We start from the raw sequence: 27009 nt of genomic DNA, 5'->3' as shown, positions 1-27009 counted from the left end.
GCATGACGCATGATGGGCAAGTGTGGTCAGCACCATGCCTGGTCAACTTTTCCTCCACGGTGTTGTTGCCTGCACATTGCACCAGGTACTCATTTAAGGCTAAAGAGGACGCCCAGCAAAGGTTATGACACCACTTAGCTGTGCCCAGGAATGGAACCCAACTCGCTGGGTCTGAAGTGCAGCGTGTTAACCGCTGAGGTGCTGCTCCCCACACACAAGCCCAAATATATTAAAATATAAGGACTCGTCAGTTATTTGTACAGACCATAGGGGGCAAATACGAATCACAAGAATTGGCATCACGTATTAGAGGGTCGTATGATCAACACCGCATCTGGCCACCTTTGTCGACAAGACACTATGGTTTCATTGCAAGCCCGAGTCAATTTGGCAGAGGCCCAGAATGGGATAAGATAGAGGTGCCGCTAATGTGTGGGTAGCAATTGAATCTAGGTTGTCAGAATTGCATCGAAGTGTAAAAACTGCTTCCCGCACGCATTTGAAAATAGTCTACGTGGGTTGAGGTTTAAGTTTGTAACAATGAACCCAGGACGGCAACATCACATCTCAGGTGAGTCAAGAAGCCTCCCTTATTTAATTGCTACTTGGGAGTCATTAACAGAAAGGCCAAATAACTAAAAAGGCTACAAGTTTTAATGGGGAGCAGGGTCAACGTGTTTTTGGGAAAGGACAGTGGCCAAACGCCAGCCCACAAACCAAATAGCCACTAGTCGTAACAATTCCACTTACCTCACCACTAACTGGCTAACCAGCCACTAGTACTAGACTACCTCCAGACCCTAATCCTACTCATGCCCAACTAGCCAACCAGCCACTAACCCCACAGGGCCCCTCTTTTTATCGGCCCCTACATCAAGGCATATAGAGGGTATTTCCACTGCAAATAACTTCCATTGGATATATAAAGTTATACAACTAAAAGTGGTACTGTCGTAACAATATATGCAGTCTCATGGACTATACGCAGTATATTAACACTAATAAAAAAAAAGATCTCAAAGGGCTGGAATATACACTGATGGCAGCAGGGTGGCACAGTAGTGATACTTGTGCTACAAAGCAAAAACTATTGGGTTCGATTCTTAACTCGGACGCCTGTGTGGTGTTTGTATGTTCCCCTCGTTTTGTATTAGATTCTTCCAGGTTCTTCAGTTTCGTCGCAAAGCTAAGAAAAAAACCATACAATGGAACTAAAATTGGCCAAACATCCCCGCGCTGATATATTACCTGTAACGTTACTCAATTGGGATTACACTTAGCAAAAATTACTTGGCAGGACCCTCGCGGCAAAGAGTTTTGATACTCAATCAGACATTCCTGGGTAAACAAATGTGATAATACACGTAATAATACAAATAATAACACACAAGCGAAAACCAATTTTAATACATGTTTTCTGTGCGGTCATTGGTTACCGAGCTGGGACCATAAACTCGCTGCACTTGACAAACCCAGATTTAAAATCTAGGATCTCAGGAATATTGGTTCAAATGTATCGGACATTGGCCATCGTGAGCCTCCCGATTCAACTAGCAAGGGTCTATCCACAACACCAAGTGGCGCACGTCCCTCATCTGGTCAAGCCCAAGTTCAATGTACCCACCCCGTGCAACCGTAGCCAGCAATACCTCGTGTTCCTTAACCCTGCCACTCAAACCCCAGCCCAGCCACAGCCTCCCATGACCACATGCCTCTCTATATTTAACCCTGCTGTGTTTACGGCATAAGGGATCCCTTATCAAGGCTGGCATGTGAGCTAGCGGGGGTGGGGGGCGGTACCTTGCGAGAGGGCATTGATGCTAATCATTAAAACAAAGTCATTCGTTTATCAAGAGTCTCCAGACTCGTTTTCACAAAGGTCAAGCAACGGGAAGTTTGGCCCATTCTGTTAAGGAGTACCGCTGCGTAAGGTTTTAAGGGGTTGTGTTGTACAGCTCTCCGATGCGGAAGCTTCTTTGCCCGAATATCGCAGCACGTGGAGCGAAATGTTGGGACATTGTGCCAAAAAACATAAGGTACAACACGGAAACACAATGGAGAACTCCTTTAAGGAGTGTTTTTTGCGCGTAGTAAAAACGAGAGCACCTGGAGATAGCCCATTATGTATATGTAGTGTCATTGATGATGGCACTATAGTATAGCGACAGTACCGTGCGAGTGGTACTGTATGTGCAGAGCCTCTCCCTGGCACCTGAGTGAGCATACCAGTGAAGAGGCCGAGTAATCCCGAGGGGGCACGTGACCGGATGAGGTGGTAACGAGGACCAGGGAGAAGGGGGTGAGAGGAACATGTGATGTGGGTCCCTGAACCATCGTGAAGGATTTGGAAAAGGGGTCTGGCCACGCCGCAGATGTTATCCGAATCTGGCCTGAGCCTACCATAGGCCAACAATGCTCTTACAAATAATTGCATTAACAGAACTTAGGGATATCTATGGGACCCTTTTATCAGAATTTAGGAAATCACTCTTTAACATCACAATACTTGTAGGTATCGGCAATCCTGACAACACGTGTATCAAAATCAATAACTGCTTTTTAGAAATACTTTACAGCTCTTTGTCAATCCCTGATGAATGAAGGTCTCCCTCCCTGTCATGTCAGTTATGTGGGTTGTTTTAACGTGCGCTGGTCAGTGTATATTGGTGACGTTAGCCATGGCCGGAATGAAATTTGAATCACAGGGTTCTAGTGTAAATATGTGCACATTCGTAGACGTCTATTGCAGCCTACGAACGAACGTAGGAGCGTTTGAGTACGTACATGCATGCTACAGTGTGCGTGCGTGAATTCATGCATGCACGTGTGCGAACGTGTGAACGCGCGGTAGTGCGTTCGCGAGTACGCGAGTTACAGTGCTGATTGCGTGCGTGTTCTCTGTTGCTCGGGCAGGCGGGTATATTAATAGCACAGTTCCATCGGTCAAGACGCACGCGCTCCCCACGCAACCACTCCGGCTGACGGGAGAGGAGTTTCCAAACATTCCCCCGTCCCCCAACCTCACCAACTCCCCTAAACCCATCCCCAACATCCACCTATCCGTCCACCCCCAACATCCCCACGCGCACCGTCGACCCAAAAATAACCACCACGACCTCCCAGCCACTCTGTCCTCCCCAGCCTAAGCAATGACCACTCACTCGCCAGTTGACCTGTGTCGCTGGACAGTCCATCACTGATGTGTGGTGGGTGGCACAGAGCGCTGAGAGTGATACATTAAGTGTTCACGTGCTCAAATGAGGGATGGGCGGTGTTTATATCCGTTGGGAGTGTCCGAGTCAGTGGTGGAAATTCCATAATTCTGTGGCGGGGACCAGCCTATTCACGTGATCACCGCTAGTGACTTGCAACAAATTGATGCTAATTTTGTCAACCTCGGAGGGATGACTGGGATGAAGGTTCCTATCGGTTTGCTTTGTTCCCATCCAAAACATTGATTAAAGGGTGCCAGTGTTTATAACTAAAGTATATCATTGCTTAGTCCTGTTGTTATATAAATAAAATATATGAGCGCATTGGTGGTACAATATTGCGCAGCATAAAAATAAATTCCCGATAATAATTTATTTTCCCGCAATTCGCAACCCCGCTCATAAAATCTTGCAGGGTGGTGCGTCAAAATCAGTTCTCGTGATGTCGAAGCAATTGGCAGACAAATGTCAGTTAAATGTTTTTTTTTACTGTTTTATGAGGACCGGTGTGTTATGCTGCACCAGTTTACCGCCAATACATGCATATGCTCATTTAAAGATGGAAATTGTATATATAATGTAGAAATGGGCTCATGCTCTCAGTACAATGCCAAATCATGGCCTTAATTTAGTTACATCTCAAATAACCGATTTGTTTGCGAATATTTGTATGGGACGTCTGCTGCCAATATGGAGCTAGTGGCACAGGTGGACTGCTGCATCGCAAAACCACGAGAGATGGCAACGTCTTGGCCGATGGTGATAACGATTTGCAAAGACTGTCAAAAGATAGTCACCAGGTGTTCATTACGAGATTGAGTTCACACACACATGTCCGTGTCAATGTTGTGTGCTCAGTTCTTGACACCCACCGCCGAGGATGGCGATCTTGAACCTCTTCCGTCGCCCAAGACTGTGCGGCTCCTCCTCCTGGTCGTACTGTGGCACACATACGTGCATCGCGAAACACAGGTCACTAAACTAAACTTTTATTTTTATTTTACCAGGTAAGGCCCGCTGAGCTGTACAGCTATTTTTCAGAAGCGATCTAGCTATCACAAATGATAGCTCAATTAAGTGGCTTATTACGTGGAAATGTATAGCAGCCAAATACTCTTAAACACATGTTGATTGAAAATGTGGAGGGGAAAAACTGGAGGATCGCGACAAAAAAACCACGTGACCACGGGGAGAACATGCAAATTCCAAATATACAGGTGTCAGGGTCTGAATCGAACCCACGACCTCCTCTACACCAGGCAAATTAGTTAACATCTCGACACCGTTTCAATGCTAAGAAACTCGCTTGCTGCAATTCACGGCTACCTGGCCAATGTTTTTTTTCCCCAGACAAGGCGAAAGAGTCAAATTGAAAGTCACGGGGTCACAAAACGCCTTGGCAATGTGTCCTATTGTTTGGTGATGCGACACATGGGCATGTCTTTACCAAAAATGTGATGACCACTGCGCCACCCTATCGCCCTGTATTAGATACTCGACATACTTGACACCTAGAGCTATCCCTCGGAGAAATAATTTATAACAACGGTGTGTGCAGGTGCTCTGAGTAGTTGTTGGTATTGCAGATGCACAGTTACCTTCTCCAAATCAACTTCCGATCCTTCATCTGCGATCGTCGAAATGCGGTCTCCAAGCACTGTGAACACGACAAGGTCGCTCCGTCAGCAGGTCGTCTCAACGCCACGTGCATTAATTAAAGCGGCCGGTCCCTTGATTACTTAAAATATAATTGCACATTGCTTTATCAACTTCAAAGCCGAGGAAAGGTAAATCTGCAGTAAATTTAGGTTACGCACCTTCACCTTAATTTTTAAGATAATGCTTTAAAGTAATTGTTCTAAAGTGGAGGATAATTAATGGTCACCAATAACGGCACAACAATCCCTATAAAATGTTATTTAAATTTTATTTTAAAAAAGTTGAAATTTGTGTTCTAATGACCATTCTGGCAGCATTCATTTCCATTGGCAGCTCCGACCCAGAGTCCAGGAGTAAAGATTCCACATCCCAATGGCAGGACCCAGTTCCCCCGTAGCACAACAACCGTTGATCTCCCACAAAGTGGTACTTATGATGATACATTTGGAACATAGCAACACCCTTAGTTAATCCAGAAAAGTCCTAGTCCATAGGTTCTTAGTTACGAGTCTTACATTGGGAGGTTTGGCCAATTTCTTGCAGGATCAAACAACTCTGTTGTGCTGCATTACAGTTCTTTGCAGTCTGTATCATGAAGGATTTGTATTTACTGAGTTCTTAAATACATCAGCAACTCAAAGCATCTTATAATCACATCTCACATCAACCATTACAATGCCCTGCTGTATTCTATCCAAGGGTACCCCTAGTGGCAGCTGTCCCCTCTGCGGCCCAAAGTGCCTGCAAATGGTTATTCGTCTGCCAGTAGGGGGCGATGTTGGAAAGTGTTTTTTTTCCCAAACAAGTAATTTGGGAGAAACTGATGAAATCTTTTAACTTTGAACTGTGATGACAAGACACGTGGCCTACTCCTTTTTCAAATTACGTCACGGGATCTTTAACAGCCGCTCCAAAGCAGACAGTGCATATTTATCATTAATACACACGCAGTATTAACCGGGGCGGCTGTTGGACTCGAATCAAAAACGAACGCGCGACCATGTCACAGCCCATGCTTCCATATCTGTGCTTCCCCCCCCCCCCCCCCGCTTCACCAACCTGCACTGGCCAGCATGGTGAGGCATGGTTAAACAACCCCAACTATACACCGAGAACCCATATCCATTAGTAGATTGACTAAGAGTTTTGCATTTAACATTACATCTACACATGGTAATGATGGTGTGTGCACTCACTGGCGTAGGGTGGACCGAGCTCACTTCGGAAGAGGTCATCGACAATGGGAGTGGTGCTCGCGAGGGCCTCCTGGTACTTGCGGTACCCACGTTCGGCTACGCTCGGCTCCGATTCCCCGCTCGCCTCTGGGCCTGATCAGACAACACACACCAGTCAACAGCTCCCATTCACGGCTAAGTGACGGGGACATCACATCTACTGCACTTGTGCCAGGCTAGGTACAACTAAGACTTCACATGAAGTGTCGTCAGCTCACTGGTAGGAGCCACGAGGCAGACGTAGGTGTTATAAGTTTTAAATGTCAAAGATAGAAGATCACAGTACCAACCCACTTGAGTGAACTAAGTCCATCACTCCTCTGTGGTTATTCTAGGTAAACGAGTCCCTACTCAAGGAATGTAGAATTTCCACCAATGGCTTAGTACCACCAATAAAAATGAGTATCACCCCAAACCAATTAAAATAAGACGATCCGGAAAGTCCTACCCCAAACGTTATACCGGGTGTCAATAGTTATACAAATCTGGTCTCAAGCACACACAAACACACACACACCTACAGTTTCATAACAAGCACCTCCAGCATCGACTTTCAATAGTGTCTTGTAATCCGGAGAATATGGTATCGTTGTTCATCGGAAAATTACATTTTTCATTTAGCGGCAACCTTATGTCGAGTTTGTGATAAATGTGCCCGAGTAGTCCTTGCCAACGGAGCTGGGTGCTGCGGGGGTAGGGAGCGACATATCTATTTGCTCGGCCAACTTTGAAAGCACATCAAGTGCTGTCAGCCGTGTTTGCATTGCGTGGGGAGGGCAAGCGACGCTCATGGATACTGGACCCACGAGCCACCCGGCATGAGCCTCGCCACCCACCTCCAACACCGTCACCACCTCTCTCCTATCGCCCGCCATTCTCGGCATTCTGAAACACGACACCCTGACTTCGTGGCAAGGCTCATCAGGGGTTCTCTCTCGGGTAACTGGTGGACCTAATCATCGCTGGCTCAGCAACAGAATTGGTATATACAAACTACATCAGTTTGGCGGGAAAACGGGCCAAACTTCTACATTGCTTTTGGTCTATTTAACCTAAATATAATTTGAACATATAATGTGTAGGAATCATTAATAAATTCTTAAGCGTACAATAACATTCAAGTATAGTGACCGTAAGAAGCGAGAGACCGAGAGGCAGGCCTACAAAGCAGGTGGTTTGACGTGGTGAACCAGCATTTTAAGGACTGTGGAGTGAATGTACAAATTATCCAGGTAAGGAATAAGTGGAGAAAGAGAACAAGAAAGGCAGACTTCCCTCCCCCACCCCATGTATAGGAATAAAGTGAGGAAGAATGAGTAGATTTGGTCAAATGGCACATAGATGTATCCGGGCCAGGTGGCACAACCGCACTCACAAGCGGTGAGTTCGCGGTAGCTCTGTGTGCTGGTGAGCACCCGGGTGAGCACGGCGCGCATGGCACCACCCATCTTGGTGAGCTCCTCCAGCAGTCCGATGAGCTGCTCCGCCTGCTGTACAGCGCGCTGGGGGTCATGGTCACCCGCTGGCACCTCCCCTGCTCCCAAACACGCGAAATAAAAATCCCCCATATAGTACTTTAAAGACTGCAAGGGCAAATGCTGTCAGTGAGCAGCTATTCAGGCCGGCATAGTACACAACAAGGTGGCGCCGCCAGCACAACATCCAGCCCACTTTGTCTCTCAAGTGCTGTTGTTTACAGACCGTCCCAGGTGCTTGCTTAACACGGAGTTAACCAAGGGAAGACAAAGGACCGGTTCTGATAACACATGCCACTGATGTTAGCCATGGCAGGGAACTCAGGTCGCTGAGTTCGTAGCGCAGTGAACTCCCCACTACCTATCGCACACCCGCACACCTACCTAGGCCAGAAAGGCACACCAAATGGCCAACACTTGATATGGCAGAAGTTGTCTACCTGCTGCAGATGTTTATACATCAATTGAGGCCAATCTGTGTCCTGAGGACAGGTACAAGTTCAGATGCCACATTCCACTGACGCTGTTAAACAGTCGGAAATCAAATGCACGTCACTGCAATGGTGACCGAACCTATTGCACCAACACGTGTGCATGCTCAGTTTGCAGACCAGATTCACAGTATTACGGCCAGAAACAGGCCTCCAGTCGGAGTCAGCATTAGTGAAGATTTAGTGCTAGTTTCATTGCTCAGGATTGCATTCATTGAGGTGTTTAGGATAGGGTTACAAATCATCGTTTGCACACTGCGAAGTTACAGCATCAACACGTCATCAACATGCGTCTTGACTCATGCGATGTCAACTACCTTCTGACCTGCGCCCGGCTCGGCACAACCCAGCACGTCGTGGATGCACAGGGGAAAAGAAACATTAGAGGCAGGTTTTGGGTCCCAGTTAGGGCTCAGGTTTGGAGTCAAGGATTAAGATTAGTCGGGGATCCATAATAAAGGCTTTTTGAGTTCCATCGCGTAAATATAAATGTGTGCGTCGGGTGGTGGTGGGTTTAACGACACATTTATATTTACGCGATCTGACGATTTTTTTATTTTTATTATGGATATTGGTCGCTAAAGCCTACTACGTGTTAAACAGAGTCGGGGACCTCAGTGGTTTTAGGTGGTGCCAGCGTTGGGACGCTAGCGCTCACCGGGCGGGGGTGGCGCGAACTTCTCCCGCAGGTGCTGCACGAGCCGCAGGACGACGCGCGGCAGAACGAGCTCGGGCAGCGTAAGAAGGTCGAGGGGCGCGCGCGGAACGCTGCGCAGAGACGCACGCCCGTGCCGCTGGCAGAACCTGCGACGGAAAGAGCGACGCAGACACGATGCACACAATAAGCCTCACCAGACCCAGAACCTGACGATTATCGCAAGCTCCTAACCCAGGCCCCATTGCCACCCTGTGGTTTATACATCCAGACCCCAATGCCAATGCAATACAGACATGATGCACGGCACAATAATCTAGTACATTTGGTACTCGCGTCATTCACAGTGCAAGGCAATCACGAATGTGCGGTGTTTCACAGAGACAGTCTGCAGCTGTTCAACAGTAGGGAAGTCGATATTGCTATATGTAATCCCAATTGAGAAATTCTCAGTTACTCTTTCAAATTAGGTACATTCTAACCAGGACGCCAGCAAACAATGGCCTGCTTTTTTATAATGTCCCAGGACCTTTACCATCCACCTTGAACCAGACGGCGCGTATATTACGGTATCTTCTGTAATGATGGCGGCATGTGGAATTCAACCAAGGAAACGCTTTAACAAGTGGCAAATAGACTACCGCTGGGCCAAATCACTGCCCCATGCATAGAGCCCTGAGCTGCTTTAAGCCTCGACCCCAATGCATATCAATTTAGTTAATGTAGCCTGTCCCATTGAGTATTAGTGACCCCCAACCCAGGTCCAAGCAGCGAATACAACCCATGATGCACACAATCAACCACCACAGCTCCATGCACAATGGAGCGCTGTGATACTTTCCACCCCATTGCTTACTGCAGGCTGCAAGCCCTGAAATCCATTGCACATTGTGGCAGTTGAATCCTGACCACGTTGAATACTATAGGACCTGTAACGATGATTATGGCAAGCTCCTAACTCAGGTCACATTTCCAAATGTGGTTACAATATGCAGACCCCATTGCCTAATAAAGCATTCACAATCGAGACACCACTACCTGTTATAGGCTGTTACAGATTGGCTATGTATGGTGCGAAAGAAATTCAGCGTAATATATGAAATTATTAATGGGTTAAAATATATTCTTAGGCTTGCAATACATGCATCCGTAAGATAGCCCTTCTTGTCAAGTCACTGTGGGAAGAAGGCCTCCCCACGCCACACAAGTCGTGCAGGTTATTTTACCATAATTAAACGTGATGGTCATCACGAGCTGGTGGAGAAAAGCATAGACAAGAGAGCATAGAAGCACTGTGCAACAACAATGTTGCTGCACTGCCCTCTCCTACTCATCACATAGCCACCACATAGACCTGCAGCTTTTAAGCGATCTAAGCACCATCACCGCTCAATCCTGATTTACTTCTGACATCTGATGAGATTGTTGCTGATTTGGTAACAGGAATAATTAATGTAGACCGATCCAATTTACTATTATAGGTTTAAAAGCCAAATTCCATGATTATAAGCTCATAACCCAAACATCTTTGCCAACTTTGGTCTATATATCTGGACTGCACAGACGAATGGAGACTCCATATCCACACACAACTAGCCAATACCAGTTATATATTTGGGATGTAATGATTCATTGGTTATCATTGATTTTTACTTAAGAACCAACTGTTTTCAATTCATATACAGAATCAGAATATGTATTTATACTGGAGGAACCTGATGAGCTATCAAGCCATTTTTCACATATGTCCAGTAATTTCACAGATGTCCAGTAATTTCACAGATGTATATAGAATGGACGAGGTCAAATACCCTCTAGAGGCCCTTCCACCAACACTGGGGTGAGCAGGGAATTACAGGATTGCGCCTTTACATTTGAATACTTTCTGTATATATACCTGGCATATTTTACAGATTTATAACACTACACTTTCCACATGCATCACCACGACAGGGAAAACCGAATGAACAATTCATCATGACAATCCATCGAAGTGCAGAAGTGGTGACTCGTTAAAACGATACATTTGCAAGTCTAACAAATGAACTCATCCCCCCCTCCGATCTGATTGTCACAATTCAGGTCCAGAATTCTTATTTTTCTCGCATTTACTGTCCCGATTGGTATAGTTCTTGTTAGCACTGTTTATTTTGCTCCATTAGCCTAAAGTGTTGCATTGGTGTATCAGGTGCATAATTTAATAATAAACCAATTTTCATATTCTTAGGTTTTTTCGGTAAAGTCACGTAGGTAAAAAATTTAAATTAATAAAAGTAAAATTAAAATAAAATAAAAATCACGACGTTTCGGAGGCAACACAAGCTTCTGTCTTCAGGTTTTCATATGTACAGTATATTAATTGAAAACCCTATGCAGCATTACATACCCAAATATATATATTTTTTATGTTAAAACACCCTATTCCAGAATTCCAACCGAAGCAGAATGAACTATAGTGGGTGGATTATGGACCCCAAGACGTCCTTCTCTTTTGTATGGTAGGGAGTTGATCAACATTCACATGGCTCCCACATCCTTCAATATCATCTACCTCATGGCTTACTGCAGGCGAAAGACCGGAACTTACAATGAGCAATTGTGATCCAAACTTAGACGTACATTTCTATTTAAAGACCCTATATCTCTTGATCTCATTGCCCCTTCAAGGATTTCAATCTAAACTGCACAGCAACCTTCAGATTCTGAGAACCAACCTACATAACTAGTCAACCCATCTCTTCCCTTGCCTGTGCAGGAGCATTTATATCCCTCTCTACAATAATAATACGAACAATAATTAACAGTGTTTTGTTAAGCCACCGCTGGATAAAAGCCACCCATGCCATGTTGGTCGTGGGGATTGTTTGACTATACTTAACGTTGGTCAGTGTGGGTTGGTGAAGTGTTTGCCCAGGACTGGTTCGGACATCACTCACCACTGATGTTAGACCTCTTTATCTGGATCACCACAAAGCTCTAGTAGTTACACTGTGTGCAAAAAACACGTCTCACAACTGGAAGGTTGAATGTTCAAATCCTAGTCGGAGGGTTGACACGGTGAATCATCCATCCTGGATTAATATACAATGAGCACCACTTTGTTGGGGATCAACATTGGTGATTGGAAACATTGGAGACAATAACCCCCAGTAAATGACCGTCTGCAGTGGCGCACGACTGTGATCCAGTGCACATTTTTGTGAAACTCCAAACTCCAATGGGCTGCGGGGTGGCCAGGAGGTGATAGTTGATAAAATGTAGCATTTAATCCATATGTAAGCAAACAAAGTACATAAGTGTTCTCCACGTACTCCAGTTTCCTCTCACATGCAAAACATTGAATAGGACTGGCCAAACATCCCAATGCAAGAAACCTTCAAAATCTCTCGAGACTCAGTAAGGACTTTCCGGATAAACAATGGGCAACACTATTATTAACATTGCAAAGTGTAATTTTCCATTGCTGTTCCTGTATTGCTGAAGGAGCTTAGCAGAAACCCAACATTAATTTGAGTACAGGGATAATTTGACTTGAGTTGTAATCCAGCTGCAGATTATGCTCAGGCGTGTGATGTATGTATGCAGAGCAAAGTGACCCAGCTAACACAGCCTCACCAGTAAGAGTCGCCCAATGATAGGATTTTGGCTCGACGATGCTAGCGCATAATAGCGATGTCATTGCCTAGCTGCAGCGTGTTCGCGGATTGTTGTTACAGAGGTTCACGGTTCAATTCCAACGGCCGCTCCCATTAATACTGCCGGTGTGTACATGCCGTCTGCTTCACAGTGAATGTTAAAGATCCCGTTTTGTCATTCACACGAGTAGGTCATTGTGTACTGGCAGCATGGTCCAAATTTACTCATTTTTTAATCGAGTAAAACCTCGGCTAGCCATGGGGAAGCATTGGTCCAGCTAGATGAAAAATCCAGCTAGTTGCTAACCAAAGGAAAAGCCTATGTAAACAATCTCTGTGTATATCAAAATATGTTAAATGTATCAGTGTGTACATTTACTATGTACAGTACTGTATTCCGTGTTGTGTATTGTATTACATTCTTGTATGTCAGTAGGTTAGGTCCATGGATCACCCACATCTCTCACCCCTCCCCCCACCACTAAAGTTAATTGCATTCCACACTTTGTACAAAGCTGTACAATAGTTATCGCTGATAGTTGGTTGGGACATTGGTCACCCCACTGGCCACCTGCCATCCCCTCAATCCCCCATCGACCTCCAACCTATCCCACATCACCCTGCTCTACATACTAAATCCCCCACCGCTCAAGTTAAGTGTTGTATATGCTACAGGGCAGCAGAGACTGCGCATATTAGTTTATTATTTAGTGGACCTGGTCGGGTTAAATGCAAGGTCCAGCTCGCGAGGGTTCATGTAAACGGGGTTTGACTGCACACAGAGTAATTATCGCCCCCTGCTGCAAAAACTTGGCAGGACCATCCTGAAAAAGAGTCATGAGACTCGGACGATACAAACATAATAATAAGCCGCTCACACAATCCAACCGTTCTAAATGCAGGTTGGACACAGGCAGGGCAGCCTATATGCATTGGGTTGGTACTGTACTGGTATTCCCCAATTCAACTGGAATTCTCACCAGGTGTTTGCCTCCCTCAGGCACTTGAGATGCCCTGTCCCCAAGTGCACGTTAAATGGAGCTGCTGCCTGGTCTGTGCCAGCAGGCACGGCAACGAGTGTGGAACAATATTACCAGCACCCACAGGCCAGAGGGGCCCAGGTTCTGGGCTATAAACGAGGACATTGGGACAAGAGGTTCCATTTAATTCCTGGCACCAAGCCCCACTATAGAATGGATTAGAAAAGGCAAATGAAGGAGAGAACAACAGCAGAAAAGATGGCAAGATGGAATCAATGAGTTTCGTGACCACTGCTGGACAGGGGAAACTAACAAAATAAAATAATGGAAGACGAGAGGGGTTGACCTTTTCCCAGCAGTGGGAAGTTACAGGTTGACGTCAACCAAGTTCCATGCCAACCACGCTAAGCCACCAGCGGCGAGCGCAATCACCCGTTCCACACTTGACCCCTTCAGACCGGCGTTCTGCCTCTCTCACCCGCTCTCCCTCATCACGCTGCTGTCCCCACAGTCACATGCGCCGCCGGCCTGGCTGCGGAACATGTTGAAGTCGTGGCCCGTGTGCTCGCCCGCGTTGAAGCACTCGGCGCACAGCGACATGCAGGGCGAGATGCCGCACGTGCGGCAGCGGAACGCCACGAAGTTCGCCGTCCACACGAGGCCGCAGAGGGCCGCGTCGTCGTAGCCCCGCACCGTCCGCCCAAACTCCTCGAACGCCTCGCCGCCGGCGAGCAGCGCCCGCAGCCACTCGACGGACTCGCGGTCCGAGATGTCACCCGAAGGCGGGAGGACCGTGTCCAGCAGCTCGCCCAGACGGCGCCGGCCTACTCCGCTGATGCCAACGCCGCCGCTGCTGCTGGTGCTGCTGCTGGTGGTGGGGCTGGTGGCGGTAGAGTCGTTTTCATCATCTCCTGCTGTGCAGCCCCCACGGTGGCATTCCGCCTTGAGGAAGGCGGCAGCGGCACGCTTGTCCCGCCGGTGCAGCAGCTGGGAGTCGGACATGGTGATGCCGGCAGTGTCGGGGCCAGCACTGGTGGGGAGTGACTTGGTTGGTGGGGTCGATGGGTAGCTTGGTTGGTTGGCCCTTGCTTGCTCGTCTTCCACTTGATCTCTCCCGCGTCACCCTGACTGAGATGCAGGGATGGAAGATATTGTGAGTGCTGCTGTTAAAGCGATTGTGCGTGGCTATCAATGGTGTGTCTCTGTCATTGGCTCTCAAGATTAGGTGAGAATGTCCAGTATGTAACTAAGAAAGGAGCATGTGTGTGAACCTATTCAGTCTATCTGTATCAAGTGTGTCACTGCCAATTGTTATGATTTGATGTCAATACTATGTATGTGAGACTGTATAGTTTGTGTGCTTGAAGCTGTTAAAAGTATGTGCCACGAACGCGGTGCATCTGTTGTGTGATTGTGCATGTGGGTGTCAATTTTGTATGTGTGTGTGACTGCCCTGTATGTATATATTCCCAATGGTGTGTGTCTCATTGGCAAGTATGTCTGTGACTGGCTGTCAAGGCTATGTGTACATGTATGTATGGTTTGTTTGTAATGTGTGAATGTATAAAGGTGTGCGTATGTGATCTTCAGTGTGTGAGTGTGTGATTGTAAAGTGTGTATCTAACTGTCTGGCATGTGTGTGGCTGTCAAGAGGGTGAGGGCATGTGACTAATGTCAAGTGTGTGTCAAGTGCACGTGTGTCAACCTGCCCGAATATCTCGAAAATAGAATATGTTAATCTACCTATGTACGTGTTCGACTGACAGTGTGCATGTGTGTGTCTACATGTCAGGACCAGCTGTCTGTGTATCAATATCTACCAACTATGTATTTGTACATGTCCATTAATCACAATGGTCTGTCTGTCAGTGCTTATTACAGTGATGTCTATCTGTATATCAGTGTCTCTGCTGTCATTAGGACTACCTGTCAGCGTACATTACACATGTATATCCGTGTATACACTACCATGACAATACGTCAGTATGTAGTCAAGCATGTACGTCTATCCTCTATGTATTACATACGTAAACCTGTATGTCAGAATTAGCTGTCTTTAATACCGTAGGAACTTCATCTATGCCACTGAGTGTATGCCTCAGTGCCTGGTATCGTAGAGTAGTATGTATAGATACCTACATATCCCTTTCTATTAAAGTATGGACTGCATTTGAAACTGTCTATCAGTGTTGATGTTTACCTGTGCATGACTGCGTATGGCAGTACCGGTCACTGTGTGTATGTCACAGTGCCCGGCACAGTGTGTATATACCTGGACGTGTCCGTACACCTGTCACTTTGTGTAAATCTACCTATGTATGAGTGTGTGTCAGTGCCTGGTACACAGTACGTTTACCTGTGTACCAGTGTGTGTGTCAGTGCCCGGCACAGTGTGTATATACCTGGACGTGTCTGTACACCTGTCACTTTGTGTAAATCTACCTGTGTATGAGTGTGTGTCAGTGCCTGGTACACAGTACGTCTACCTGTGTACCAGTGTGTATATCAGTGCCCGGTAGAGTTTGTTTATCTGTATGTGTCTGTACACCTGTCACTTTGTGTAAATCTACCTGTGTATGAGTGCGTGTCAGTGTCTGGTACACAGTACGTCTACCTGTGTACCAGTGTGTATATCAGTGCTCGGTAGAGTTTGTTTATCTGTATGTGTCTGTAAGCCTGTCACTTTGTGTATATCTAGCTGTGTATGCGTTTGGGGCAGTGCCTGGTACACAGTACGTCTACCTGGATACCCTGTGTGTGTGTCAGTACCCGGCAAAGTATGTGTACCTGTACGTGTCTTTACACCTGTCACTTTGTGTAAATCTACCTGTGTATGAGTGTATGTCAGTGCCCGGCACAGTGTGTATATTTAACTGGACGTGTCTGTACACCTGTCACTTTGTGTAAATCTACCTGTGTGTGAGTGTATGTCAGTGCCCGGCACAGTGTGTATATTTACCTGTACGTGTCTGTACACCTGTCACTTTGTGTAAATCTACCTGTGTGTGAGTGTATGTCAGTGCCCGGCACAGTGTGTATATTTACCTGTACGTGTCTGTACACCTGTCACCTTGTGTAAATCTACCTGTGTGTGAGTGTATGTCAGTGCCCGGCACAGTGTGTATATTTACATGTACGTGTCTGTACACCTGTCACTTTGTGTAAATCTACCTGTGTGTGAGTGTATGTCAGTGCCCGGCACAGTGTGTATATTTACCTGGACGTGTCTGTACACCTGTCACTTTGTGTAAATCTACCTGTATATGAGTGTGTGTCAGTGCCTGGTACACAGTACGTCTACCTGTGTATGAGTGTATGTCAGTGCCCGGCACAGTGTGTATATACCTGGACGTGTCTGTACACCTGTCACTTTGTGTAAACCTACCTGTGTGTGAGTGTGTGTCAGTGCCTGGTACACAGTACGTCTACCTGGATACCCAGTGTGTGTGTCAGTGCCCGGCAAAGTATGTGTACCTGTACGTGTCTTTACACCTGTCACTTTGTGTAAATCTACCTGTGTGTGAGTGTATGTCAGTGCCCGGCACAGTGTGTATATTTACCTGGACGTGTCTGTACACCTGTCACGTTGTGTAAATCTACCTGTATATGAGTGTGTGTCAGTGCCTGGTACACAGTACGTCTACCTGTGTATGAGTGTATGTCAGTGCCCGGCACAGTGTGTATATACCTGGACGTGTTTGTCCACCTATCCGTGTCTACCTGTACATCAACATCTCTCTATCCCCCCCCCACTACACCAACGCGTTCCCGATGTCAACTTCCTCCTCCTCCTCCTCGCTCCCTTTCCCCGACTCCAGGTCAAGCAAGTCCCCTCTCTCTCTCTCTCCTTCCCGTACTCTACTCGGAATCTCCTCGCCTGCTTCTCCCCCCCACACACACCACCCCGTGTTACTCCTCTTGCTGTGTCTCTTCTATCCCTTCCCAGTCAGTCCCGGCTCCTGGCCATTACGTCTCTACAGCCCCTCTCGTGTTGTTTTCCACCACCTCCACGACCACCACCAACAACAACAACAACACCCCCCCCCCCCTCCTCCTCCTTTAAACCTCTCTCTCTGCCTCTCTGCTCCGCACAAGCCACAATATTCTAAGAAAGAAAGAAGAATAAGAAAATGATGATGATAGTAAAATTACCAACACGCTAGCCGCACACTGTACCCCGACCGATTCCGATTGAACGTTCACGCCGATTCGCCCGCCTATTTTTAGTCAACGACTCCTTCAGGAAGATTCGATTCCCGGCAGAGATTCATTATATTTATGTATTTTACAACAATAACAAAAAACGCGCGTGTTTTCGGGTTGGGTTATCGAAATTGGATTGTAGAGTTTAAAAAAAGGACGGAGATTGTTTTCTTACCGGATCGTTTCGCTGGTCGCGTAAAGTAACTGACGGGTGGGGAGGGGCGGTTGGGGAGTCACAGATCCACTTCTCGCGAGACTTCCGCCGTTGCGCCGGTTTCTCTTCGCAACGCGCCGTCACGATATCGCGAGACCTTGAGAGGACCACTAATTTCGTTGCTTTTGTCCGATCTGTGTGTACAGAAGTCTGTGTTTTTGTTGTTGTACACGTGGTCCAAGACGAGTGCTCTGGTCTAAACTAAGTACCTGCATAGCGTGCAATACGGGTAATAGAAACGTGCATTTTAACCCGTAATTGTTAACATGTACTATGCACCTGTTTTGTTGTACATGTGTAAACCTTAGCAATCGTTTCATAAAATTTATTTTCATCCGTATTTTTTTGGACGATTGTTCTCAATGAAATACCGAAGGATATTTCCCTGCGTATTTATGCAACGTAGAAGTGTATTATTAATCGAGAGTGTGCATACTTGTCAACCCATGCGGTTTACCTCTATTCTTGTCCGGGGAAATTTAGTTTTCATGTCCATACGGCCGACAACCGTTTCAATACGGGCAAATATTTGTTTGTCTATTTGTGTTTCTCCATTGTGATGGGACTTTGTAGGATGAACGTTGAGATTTATAAGGGCACGGGGTGACCAATAAGGTCTGACTTGGTCTGTAATAAGGTAGGACACTAATCAGGGGTTGACAGGTATGAGTTTGATAGGCGAGATAGGTAGCTTACATTTCTGGCCATGGTTTCCTGATTTTTAGAAGCATGGCTTAGCAACCGATCTTTTAATAAACAGTTACAATGCAACGTGTCAGCAACATTTTATCATCTTAATTTTAAGACATTCGTATATTTTGAGTCGTAAATTTTTTTTTTATTATTGAAGGGTGTGTCCGTTACTCAATAGATATATTTATAATATGTAATTCTCGCCAGGCGTCACGGTGTAAAGTGCACATCCATGCACGTAGACCCCCTGGGGAAAATCCCAATAAACAGAGGGCACGGAAACCCACAAAAAATGTGAAAGGGGGAACCAGACATTTTTTAGCAGAAACATTTAAAAATATACTGCTTGCCACCGGCTAAATGTTAAAGTATGTTCAACTTCTTTCGCACCGTACGTAGCCAACCGCGGGCGCGAGAACTTCCCAACAATCCCTTACAGGGGGGCGTTTGGAAAATCTCTGCACGTCGAAACTGTGAATTCTTCAACCAATGGGGCCCAGAAAAAGCAGTCGCAAAGACTTGAAGTGTGAAGACCGATCAAATGCACGTCTGTCGTCGCTTCGGCGCAGAGTCCACACTGTGGATTTGAGGATGCGTACAATGCAATCTTGTCATTCGGTAACAAATGCCTCTTTCTACAGCAGTGTTCTTCATTGCAAGGCCCGCGGGTCACTGGCGGCCTCCGGTGGCCTTTAGCGCGGCCTTCGACGATACACAAACCTTTTTTACAAGGAGTCATGTTAGCATTGACCACAATACCTGCAGTCGGAATGCAAACAAAAAACACAACTCTGATAATGTGTACACTGTCCTTGAAATTGATTGGTCCACACCCGAGACAGCTTTCTTTAGAGCCTAGTCTCACATGGTGTTGGAGCAGATGACGCCAAAAGGTATTGTGGTCAATGCAAACATGACTCCTTGTAAAAAAAAGGTGTCAGTTTTGTTGCCAGATAAAAGGGTAAAAAAAAACAATTGTCATATTTTGCTACTGGAAAATGAGGTTCCAATGAGATACACAAACCGTGAACACCCCCCCCCCCATCATCGTGCTGCTGTCAAACTCCAAATGGTTTCAAATAATGTGTGGCAGGCCCTTTGATAATGTCTTATCGCAAGGCCGTAATTATAATATATATTGGGGGGACACAACCCCCCCCCAATATTCGAATATGCTCAAAATGTCCCCCCAAATATATTGCTATAAAATTGATTTATGTGTATATGATTGTGGTTATGGTTGTACGTTATTAATCCCTAATCTCTGCCATTACATAGAATGAAACAAGAGAAGGTAAACAATTAAAAGCAGAGCAATGTAATACAATACACTATTAGACATTGTAAAAAAAAGTCCATCCTATGTGTTAGTGAAATTGTTTATATATTTTAGGCAGGAAATGGCAGGAAATGAGTTTTCAAATTTAGATTTTTTTCTGGGGGGGGGGGGGGACCCCCAGACTCCCTGGAAGATTTGGTCCCCCCAATGTTGACTTCATGGCTACGGACTTGACTTTTCGGCACCCCACCACCACCCTGAAAATGAGTGGCCAAGTCGTTCGAGACCTAGACTTTAACAACAACAACGCGGGAGAAAAGTGCTCGTACGTAAATGGCCACTAGAGGACACTGCGACATCATAAAACCACGCTGACTGCTGCAGTGCGACTCGACTCGTGTTATTCATCACCACGCTGGAACTCCAAGGCTGACATTGCCTGGAGCATTGGCGATATTCGCTTGGAGGCTTGAGAGCGTCTCTGCAAAGCAATCTGTCGTGATTTTTGTATCGCTTGTTGTTGTTTTAACCTTCTGACCCGTCCCTACTGGACGTCTGTGAAATAAAGAGCTTTATAGCTCATCGGATTCCTCCAGTATAAATATTCTGATCATTGGGCTCATTCATTTTATTATCGCGGAATTGCTAAGCCAATATGCACTGCCAGCAACCGGCCTTGTAAGGTCATGTAGATTACGTCTAGATTACTATAGAGCAGTGCCAATAATATAATGAGATGATACGCGTTTAATTACTCTGGGAAATTCCATTCAGTATCAAGACGAAAACTAATTCAAGAGGCTTCTGCGACGAATATTTAGCCATTGTGTTTTCTACTTACAGTGAGTGGGACCCCCCCACCCCTCTCATCTGTGATCCGATTTCAATGACCCATGATTACCTGCGGATAGCCCCATCCTGCATTGCATAATCGCATTGGCTACAGTCACTGATGGGTTAAGTTGGGGTGGGAGGACATCTAAAAACTTTACCTCCCCGTGTCTGTAGAGAGAGAACAAAATAATCGAATGCCTATGAGGGAGGAATACACTGTAATCTTCTTCTTCTTGGTTCTTTCGGTAAAGTCACGTAGAAGGGAAATAATATAATAATAAAAATAAACCAATACAATTATTCTCACGACGTTTCGGCTGCTTGCGTTGTGGCCGAAACGTCGTGAGAATTGTATTTTATTATGTTTTATTTTTATTATTTTCTTATTTCCCTTCTACGTGACTTTGCCGAAAGAACCAAGATGAATCCCTGCAGTCACGAAAGCTTTAAATCACTGTAATCTTACTTTGTGTACAGTCTTCTTCGTACACCTCCTCTTTGACCTCTGCGTGTGGGCATTTGATGCCTTCGGTTGATTCATTTCGCACTGAATTATGTGTGAGCCCAAGCGACCAGCGGCATTTCTAATGCTCACAACAGCGAAAATGATGGATCAACATCATAGCAGTGATGCATTATAGGGGAGGGGGGGGGGGGGCATGCCGTGGAAGTTTTCAGACAGAGCTCCGATATTTAGATTTAAATCCGTATTTCGTAATAACGCGATGTGAGAATGCGCTACTCATCCATCCCTGGCCTGACAACCTGCACACGCTGTCAAGATACAGGCGCTCTCGCCGAGCCCCTTGTTTATAAAAACAAGTCACATTATTATCCTCCTCGTCTTAACAGTACACGTTTCTGATTTAAAGCTTTCGTGACTGCAGGGATTGATATTCTTGGTTCTTTCGGTAAAGTCACGTAGAAGGGAAATAATAAAATAATAATATAAATATAAAACAATAAAAATTCTAACAAAAAAAATTCCAATTTTCTTGCTGTGGATTTCACACCTGATGATGTTTGCTTGTGTTGCAGTCGAAACATCGTGATAATTTTTATTGTTTTATATTATTTTATTATTTCCCTTCTACGTGACTTTACCGAAAGAACCAAGAATATATATAGTATACGTTTCGATATCTTATTGCACATCAGCTGCGATCACTTCCTTATAACCAGCATTACGTGATAACCAGGTGGTAACTGCACTGTTACAAAGTCATCTAAGATGTCACTTGAACCACACTCTGCTTGTCCATAAAGTATTTCAAATTGCAACATACGGTAAATTATTGCGGTTTTTCTATCTGGAATCGTTTTTTTTGGCAATTTTCAAAATAGTGACCCGCTCGAGGTTCATCTGACGATTCCGTGGCTTTGCGGAGTTGACAGCACTGATGGCCGGGTGCTATGTTTGAGTAATTCCACGTGCTGCAAGTGCACGGGGCGGTGAGGTGTTTCATCTGGAGTGTACCATGTAGCGCAGTGGGTGACACGAGGTCATGAATTCCCTCATCAGCATGGGCCTGTGATAACCATATCCGTCTCTCTGCGGTGTCCCACTTTAATTAAATAACAACACTGGCAAATTATCGCTTTCTTCTACCGCGTCTCCCCAGTGTCCCCCTCCTCCCACCGAACCACAATCACTGCCTTCCCACTTCCAACAAATGCAATGCACTCCACCTTGCCTTTTGTTAGGCTCGCCATCGAAGCAAAACGATCACTGTATCACTTCTGGAACGCTCTTCTTTCCCGTATTCGGAAGCCAATGGAGCTACGCACTTAAAAATTTAGATTGAACACATTAATTTATGAAAGTTTTTTTGTATTTAGGTTGTTGTCCTTCTCCCGCACCTCCGATTAGCACGCGTTTGCCTACGTAAATCAATCAAACTCCATGGGCAGAAAGCCCGTATCGTGTCCACTGCAACTTTTGTCGCGTGTTTCAACTTATCTATATCCTGTGCCACAACATGCTGGCTACGTACGGTACGAAAGTTCAAAATACATGTCCTTGCAATGTGATGCATGCCTGTGATCCAGTGCGTTGCACATAGGGGCGCTAAACCCTGCAGTGAACATCCGAATGCTGTGAGCGGTGCTTAATATAACCGGAACAATCCAGAACGTTTCGTGAATTATTTTGGTACGCCATGTCCATCTCGCCTTTTCAAAATCCTCATAGTACCATATATTCTTAGAAACCTTCCCATATAATTACAGGAGTATCGTATCGCTCATTGAGTTAGGGGCCGTCCATAAATGACGTCACGCAATTTTGGACGATTTTTGACCCCCCCCCCCTCTCGTCACACGGCGTCACAAAAAGTCAGACCCCCCCCCCCTCAAATATGACGTCACAAAGCTCTGCCTCCCCCCCCAAAACCATGTTTCCATTTTTTAAATAAAACATGCTTCAAATCGCTTTAAACTATTGTCATTGTAGTGCGTATTTAATGTGGCGCTGCACTCTGACGTTGAAGGACTGTAGGAGTGTTGTTATAACAATTCTATATTTATTTAAAGTTGCGCATTTTGATGTGACGTCACATTTCTCAAACCCCCCCCCCCCCTCGTCACACATCGTCACAAATGTCTGCCCCACCCCCCTGGGTGCGTGACGTCCTTTATGGACGGCCCTTTATAGGATATATGATTCTTATAGGTGGGTTATTACTTTGTACTCTAGTGGTAGTGCCTTACACCGATAAGCCCTACTCCATGCCATCCGCGTAGATAAATGAAGCCCTGAGACTCCCAACCCCAATGGGCTGTGAGGTGGCCATGAGATGGCACATAGGAAATACATTTGTATGTACGTTGAACTTCTTTCGCACTTTCTTGGTTCTTTCGGTAAAGTCACGTAGAAGGGAAGTAATAAAATAATAAAAATAAAACATAATAAAATTATTCTCACGACGTTTCGGCCACAACGCAAGCAGCCGTCCTCAGGTGAAAACCAGGTCCGTCGAGGCGACAGAGTCTGAATGAAACAGCACACGAGCTTGGAGCATATATATAAGCTGGGCGCCTTGACAAAGCTTATATATATGCTCCAAGCTCGTGTGCTGTTTCATTCAGACTCTGTCGCCTCGACGGACCTGGTTTTCACCTGAGGACGGCTGCTTGCGTTGTGGCCAAAACGTCGTGAGAATAATTTTATTATGTTTTATTTTTATTATTTTATTACTTCCCTTCTACGTGACTTTACCGAAAGAACCAAGAAGATGAATCCCTGCAGTCACGAAAGCTTTAAATCGAAATTCTTTCGCACTGTAGGTAGCTAACCGTGATAATTTGCGTCCAGACTGCAAAACTCTTGAATGTGATTTCTAGTTTAAAGGGTAAAACCTACTATTATATTTTGCCACTGGTAAAGGAGGTCTCATAGTGTAAATGCTTACCCCGAGCTCTCAATACTCTGATAGTGCACTGTTTTTGAGTTGTACGCCTTTTGGCATCATCTGGTCAAACACCAATGGAGACTAGGCTCTAAGGAAAGCTGTCTCGGGTGTGGACCAATCAACTTCAAGGACAGTGCATATCATTACCATTATCAGAGTTGTTTCTTTTTGTTTGAATTTTGACTGCTTGTGTTGCGGTTATTGCAAACATGATGCCTTGTATAAAGGTGTCAGTTTTGTACCAGTTTAAAGGGTAAAACCTACTACTATATTTTGCCACTGGTATAGGAGGTCTCATAGTGATTTCTATGAGTTTTATGACACTGTAGTTTTCCTTACACGTGCAAAAAACTGCTTTAATTTGGCCAAACATCACACTGCATGTCCCTATTGAAAAGTAGTGTTGAGAAAAAAAAATGTCAGCAAATTTTCAATGAGTCTAACGGCTTCCTTTCAAGAGGGTGCTGATAATAATTTACAACCGTTTGCAAATCCTCTGTTGAAAGAATTTCGCTCCGTACATAGCCAACCATGCTAATCGGAGGTGCTTGTTGAAATGATTCCGCACCGTACATAGACAACCATGCTAATCGGAGGTGCAAGGGAATGGCATGACCATGCTTCGCCTCGCTCGTCAGTGTGGGTTGGTAGAACGGGGCCCGTTCAAATATCAGGATTGATTCAGATATCGCTCACCACAGATAATAGCCGTAGTTGGCGAATGGAACTCGGGTCACCGGGTTCGTAGCGAAGAGTATCGACCGTTGCTGCACAAACACTATTACAGCATTAGGTACGATGAGGAGATTAATCGTCAGCAATGCTCTCTCCACTGCGAAATGAAGTCGCCTCAAGTCGGTGCCATCCCTTTTGCGATTGTGATACAGCAATACATCTTGTCCCTGCATGAGATGAGAGTGGTGTTCCTTCTTTTGAGTTTTGACAGTCGCAACCATTGGCGATTACTCTTCATAGCGACGTGTCCTGCTCAAGCCAAATTTTTTTTATTGACGGTTGATACGGTGTCTCTAATTTGAATTTCTTCTTTGATCCACGTGCAATTCTCATTATAATTACAAGCATGCATCGCTCCGTTCCTGTTTGTGTCCACATTTCAACTTTTGTTCCATTCTATTTGTGATTGTCCACGTTTCAGATTCATGTAATATCAGCAAAGAAACATTTTAAGAATAAAGTTTTCATTCATGGGTCATGTTTTATAATGGCCTCATTTAAAACACCAAGGCAGCACACCTGGGATTCGGGATTCTGAGCTACCACATTTGAAATGAATCAATTTTATAACGCATAGAAATGCAAATGTAAAGGTGCAGACTGTGAATGCCTGCTATGCCATTGCCAGCCGAATGACCTCTACGAGATGTAGTTCTCGAGAGTCCATCTGGAGAGTATTTGGCCTACTCTTCCATGCTAAACAGACGTCGTGGAAAAGGTGGGAGCACACAAACTTTACAGCATGACTCGCAAGATGTCGATCGACTGTGGTGTACACAATTACGCTCGTCTCAACTGCCACGCCAGGCGATCGAAGTGGCGACTTCTCGATTGCAAGTCCAGTGTGATAACCATTACGACCACAGCAGCGTCGCCTATGTTATGTAATGCGAGTAGATGCTCCTCCATATATCACACTTGTTACTGGGCTTTGCAAGCTTCCCATCACTACAGAGTTGGAAAACTACTTGGTTGAATCATGATGAGAATCATACATTTATAAATGTTCGGCATGAGACTTAAGGAAAGAAAAATCTTGAGACTGACCCTGCCCTATGAGTGAAACCAGTAAATTTCCACGCCATCATTATTTGGTGGACAAAATGTAAATGTTTTGTCTTTTGAATTTAATGCAACCCAGGTCTCATCAGAAGTGATAATATATCCCAGTGGAATCCACGTTTGGCCCTGTGAACGACATCTGTAAAACTACCGGACATCTGTGAAACTACTGGACATATATGAAAAATAGCTTTACAGCTCTTTAAATTCCTCCATTATAAATATTCTGATTCTGATCATAAGGCTCACGAATTATCGCAGAATTGCTAAGCCAATAATTGTCAGTGACCGGCCTTGTAAGGTCATGTAGATTAGGGCTAGATTACTATAAGGCAGTGCCAATAATATTGAGATGATACATGTCTAATTACACGGGAAAATGTCATTCAGCATCAAGACGAAAACAAATTCAAGAGGCTTCTGCTACGAATATTTAGCCATTTGTGTTCTTACAGTGAGTGGGACCCCCTCTCATCTGTGACCCTATTACACACGACTCATATTCTCAAAAGAAAATCGTATTATTCGTGGCCCTATTTTTATAACCCATGATTATCCGCGGATATTTCCATCCTGCGTTGCATAATCGCATTGGCTGCGATCACTGGTGGGTTAAGTGGGGGGGAGGGGGGCATCTAAAAACTCCACCCTCCTGTGCATGTAGGGAGAAAATAACGATTCTGCAGGTAATCCGATGATGCACAGAAGGTGTGGGTCCTGAAGTGGTTCGAGTTGAGAGGCACCTCCTGCTCTGCTGAATTGGGGGCAGTCAGGCACCTTGTGGATGGGTGGGAGAAGTGTGCTGCTGTGGATGGAGACTGTGTTAAGAAATTGGTGAGCTGTCATTATCTTTATTAGTTTAAACTATTTTTTTTCTGTGAGCAAAAGTCCATCCTCGTAAGATACCTACAGCATATACAAATATTAAATTAAAGTCCGTAAATGACAAAACTCATCCCAACAAGAAAATTAGTGTAGGCCGGAAAACAAACATTACATCTACAAATATATACAAATGTCAAAATGTATGTATTGATATTTTGTTTTACTTGGGGTTCTTAGGACTTATCAGCAGTCCAATCCCATTTAAGAACTGTGATGAAGCCAAGAGTGTCACATGGTTTAGTGCACAGCTAAACCATGGACGGGCCTTTGAATGTGTCCATAAGCAGTATCATATATTTCAGCACTGGTGCATCAACATACACAAACACAACAGACATAACACGACTTACAG

General features: G+C 45.2%; 1 protein-coding gene across 7 annotated transcripts in view; it reads right to left on the bottom strand.

The window, feature by feature from the left end:
* UBR3 (ubiquitin protein ligase E3 component n-recognin 3) overlaps nucleotides 1-17843 on the bottom strand; it is a 153815-nt gene extending 135972 nt beyond the window's left edge. For 3 of the 7 annotated variants that reach the window (XM_061563456.1, XM_061563463.1, XM_061563462.1), the window contains exons 1-7: nucleotides 17031-17416; nucleotides 13821-14470; nucleotides 8731-8876; nucleotides 7482-7640; nucleotides 6068-6199; nucleotides 4811-4869; nucleotides 4085-4151 (exon numbers count right to left, since the gene is read on the bottom strand). In XM_061563456.1, coding sequence (XP_061419440.1) covers nucleotides 4085-4151; nucleotides 4811-4869; nucleotides 6068-6199; nucleotides 7482-7640; nucleotides 8731-8876; nucleotides 13821-14344 — 1087 coding nt within the window. In that variant the 5' untranslated portion in view covers nucleotides 14345-14470; nucleotides 17031-17416. Of the gene's footprint in view, nucleotides 1-4084; nucleotides 4152-4810; nucleotides 4870-6067; nucleotides 6200-7481; nucleotides 7641-8730; nucleotides 8877-13820; nucleotides 14471-17030; nucleotides 17417-17494; nucleotides 17517-17720 lie in introns of those variants that run through there. The other 4 variants (XM_061563457.1, XM_061563460.1, XM_061563458.1 and 1 more) reach the window with 4 other exon arrangements.
* Nucleotides 17844-27009: the final 9166 nt, after the last annotated feature.

The sequence above is a fragment of the Lethenteron reissneri genome, chromosome 31 (genome assembly GCF_015708825.2).
Source record: "Lethenteron reissneri isolate LAM-NWPU_2019-01 chromosome 31, ASM1570882v1, whole genome shotgun sequence".
NCBI lineage: Eukaryota > Metazoa > Chordata > Hyperoartia > Petromyzontiformes > Petromyzontidae > Lethenteron > Lethenteron reissneri.
This window is presented reverse-complemented; position numbering and strand designations above follow the sequence as displayed.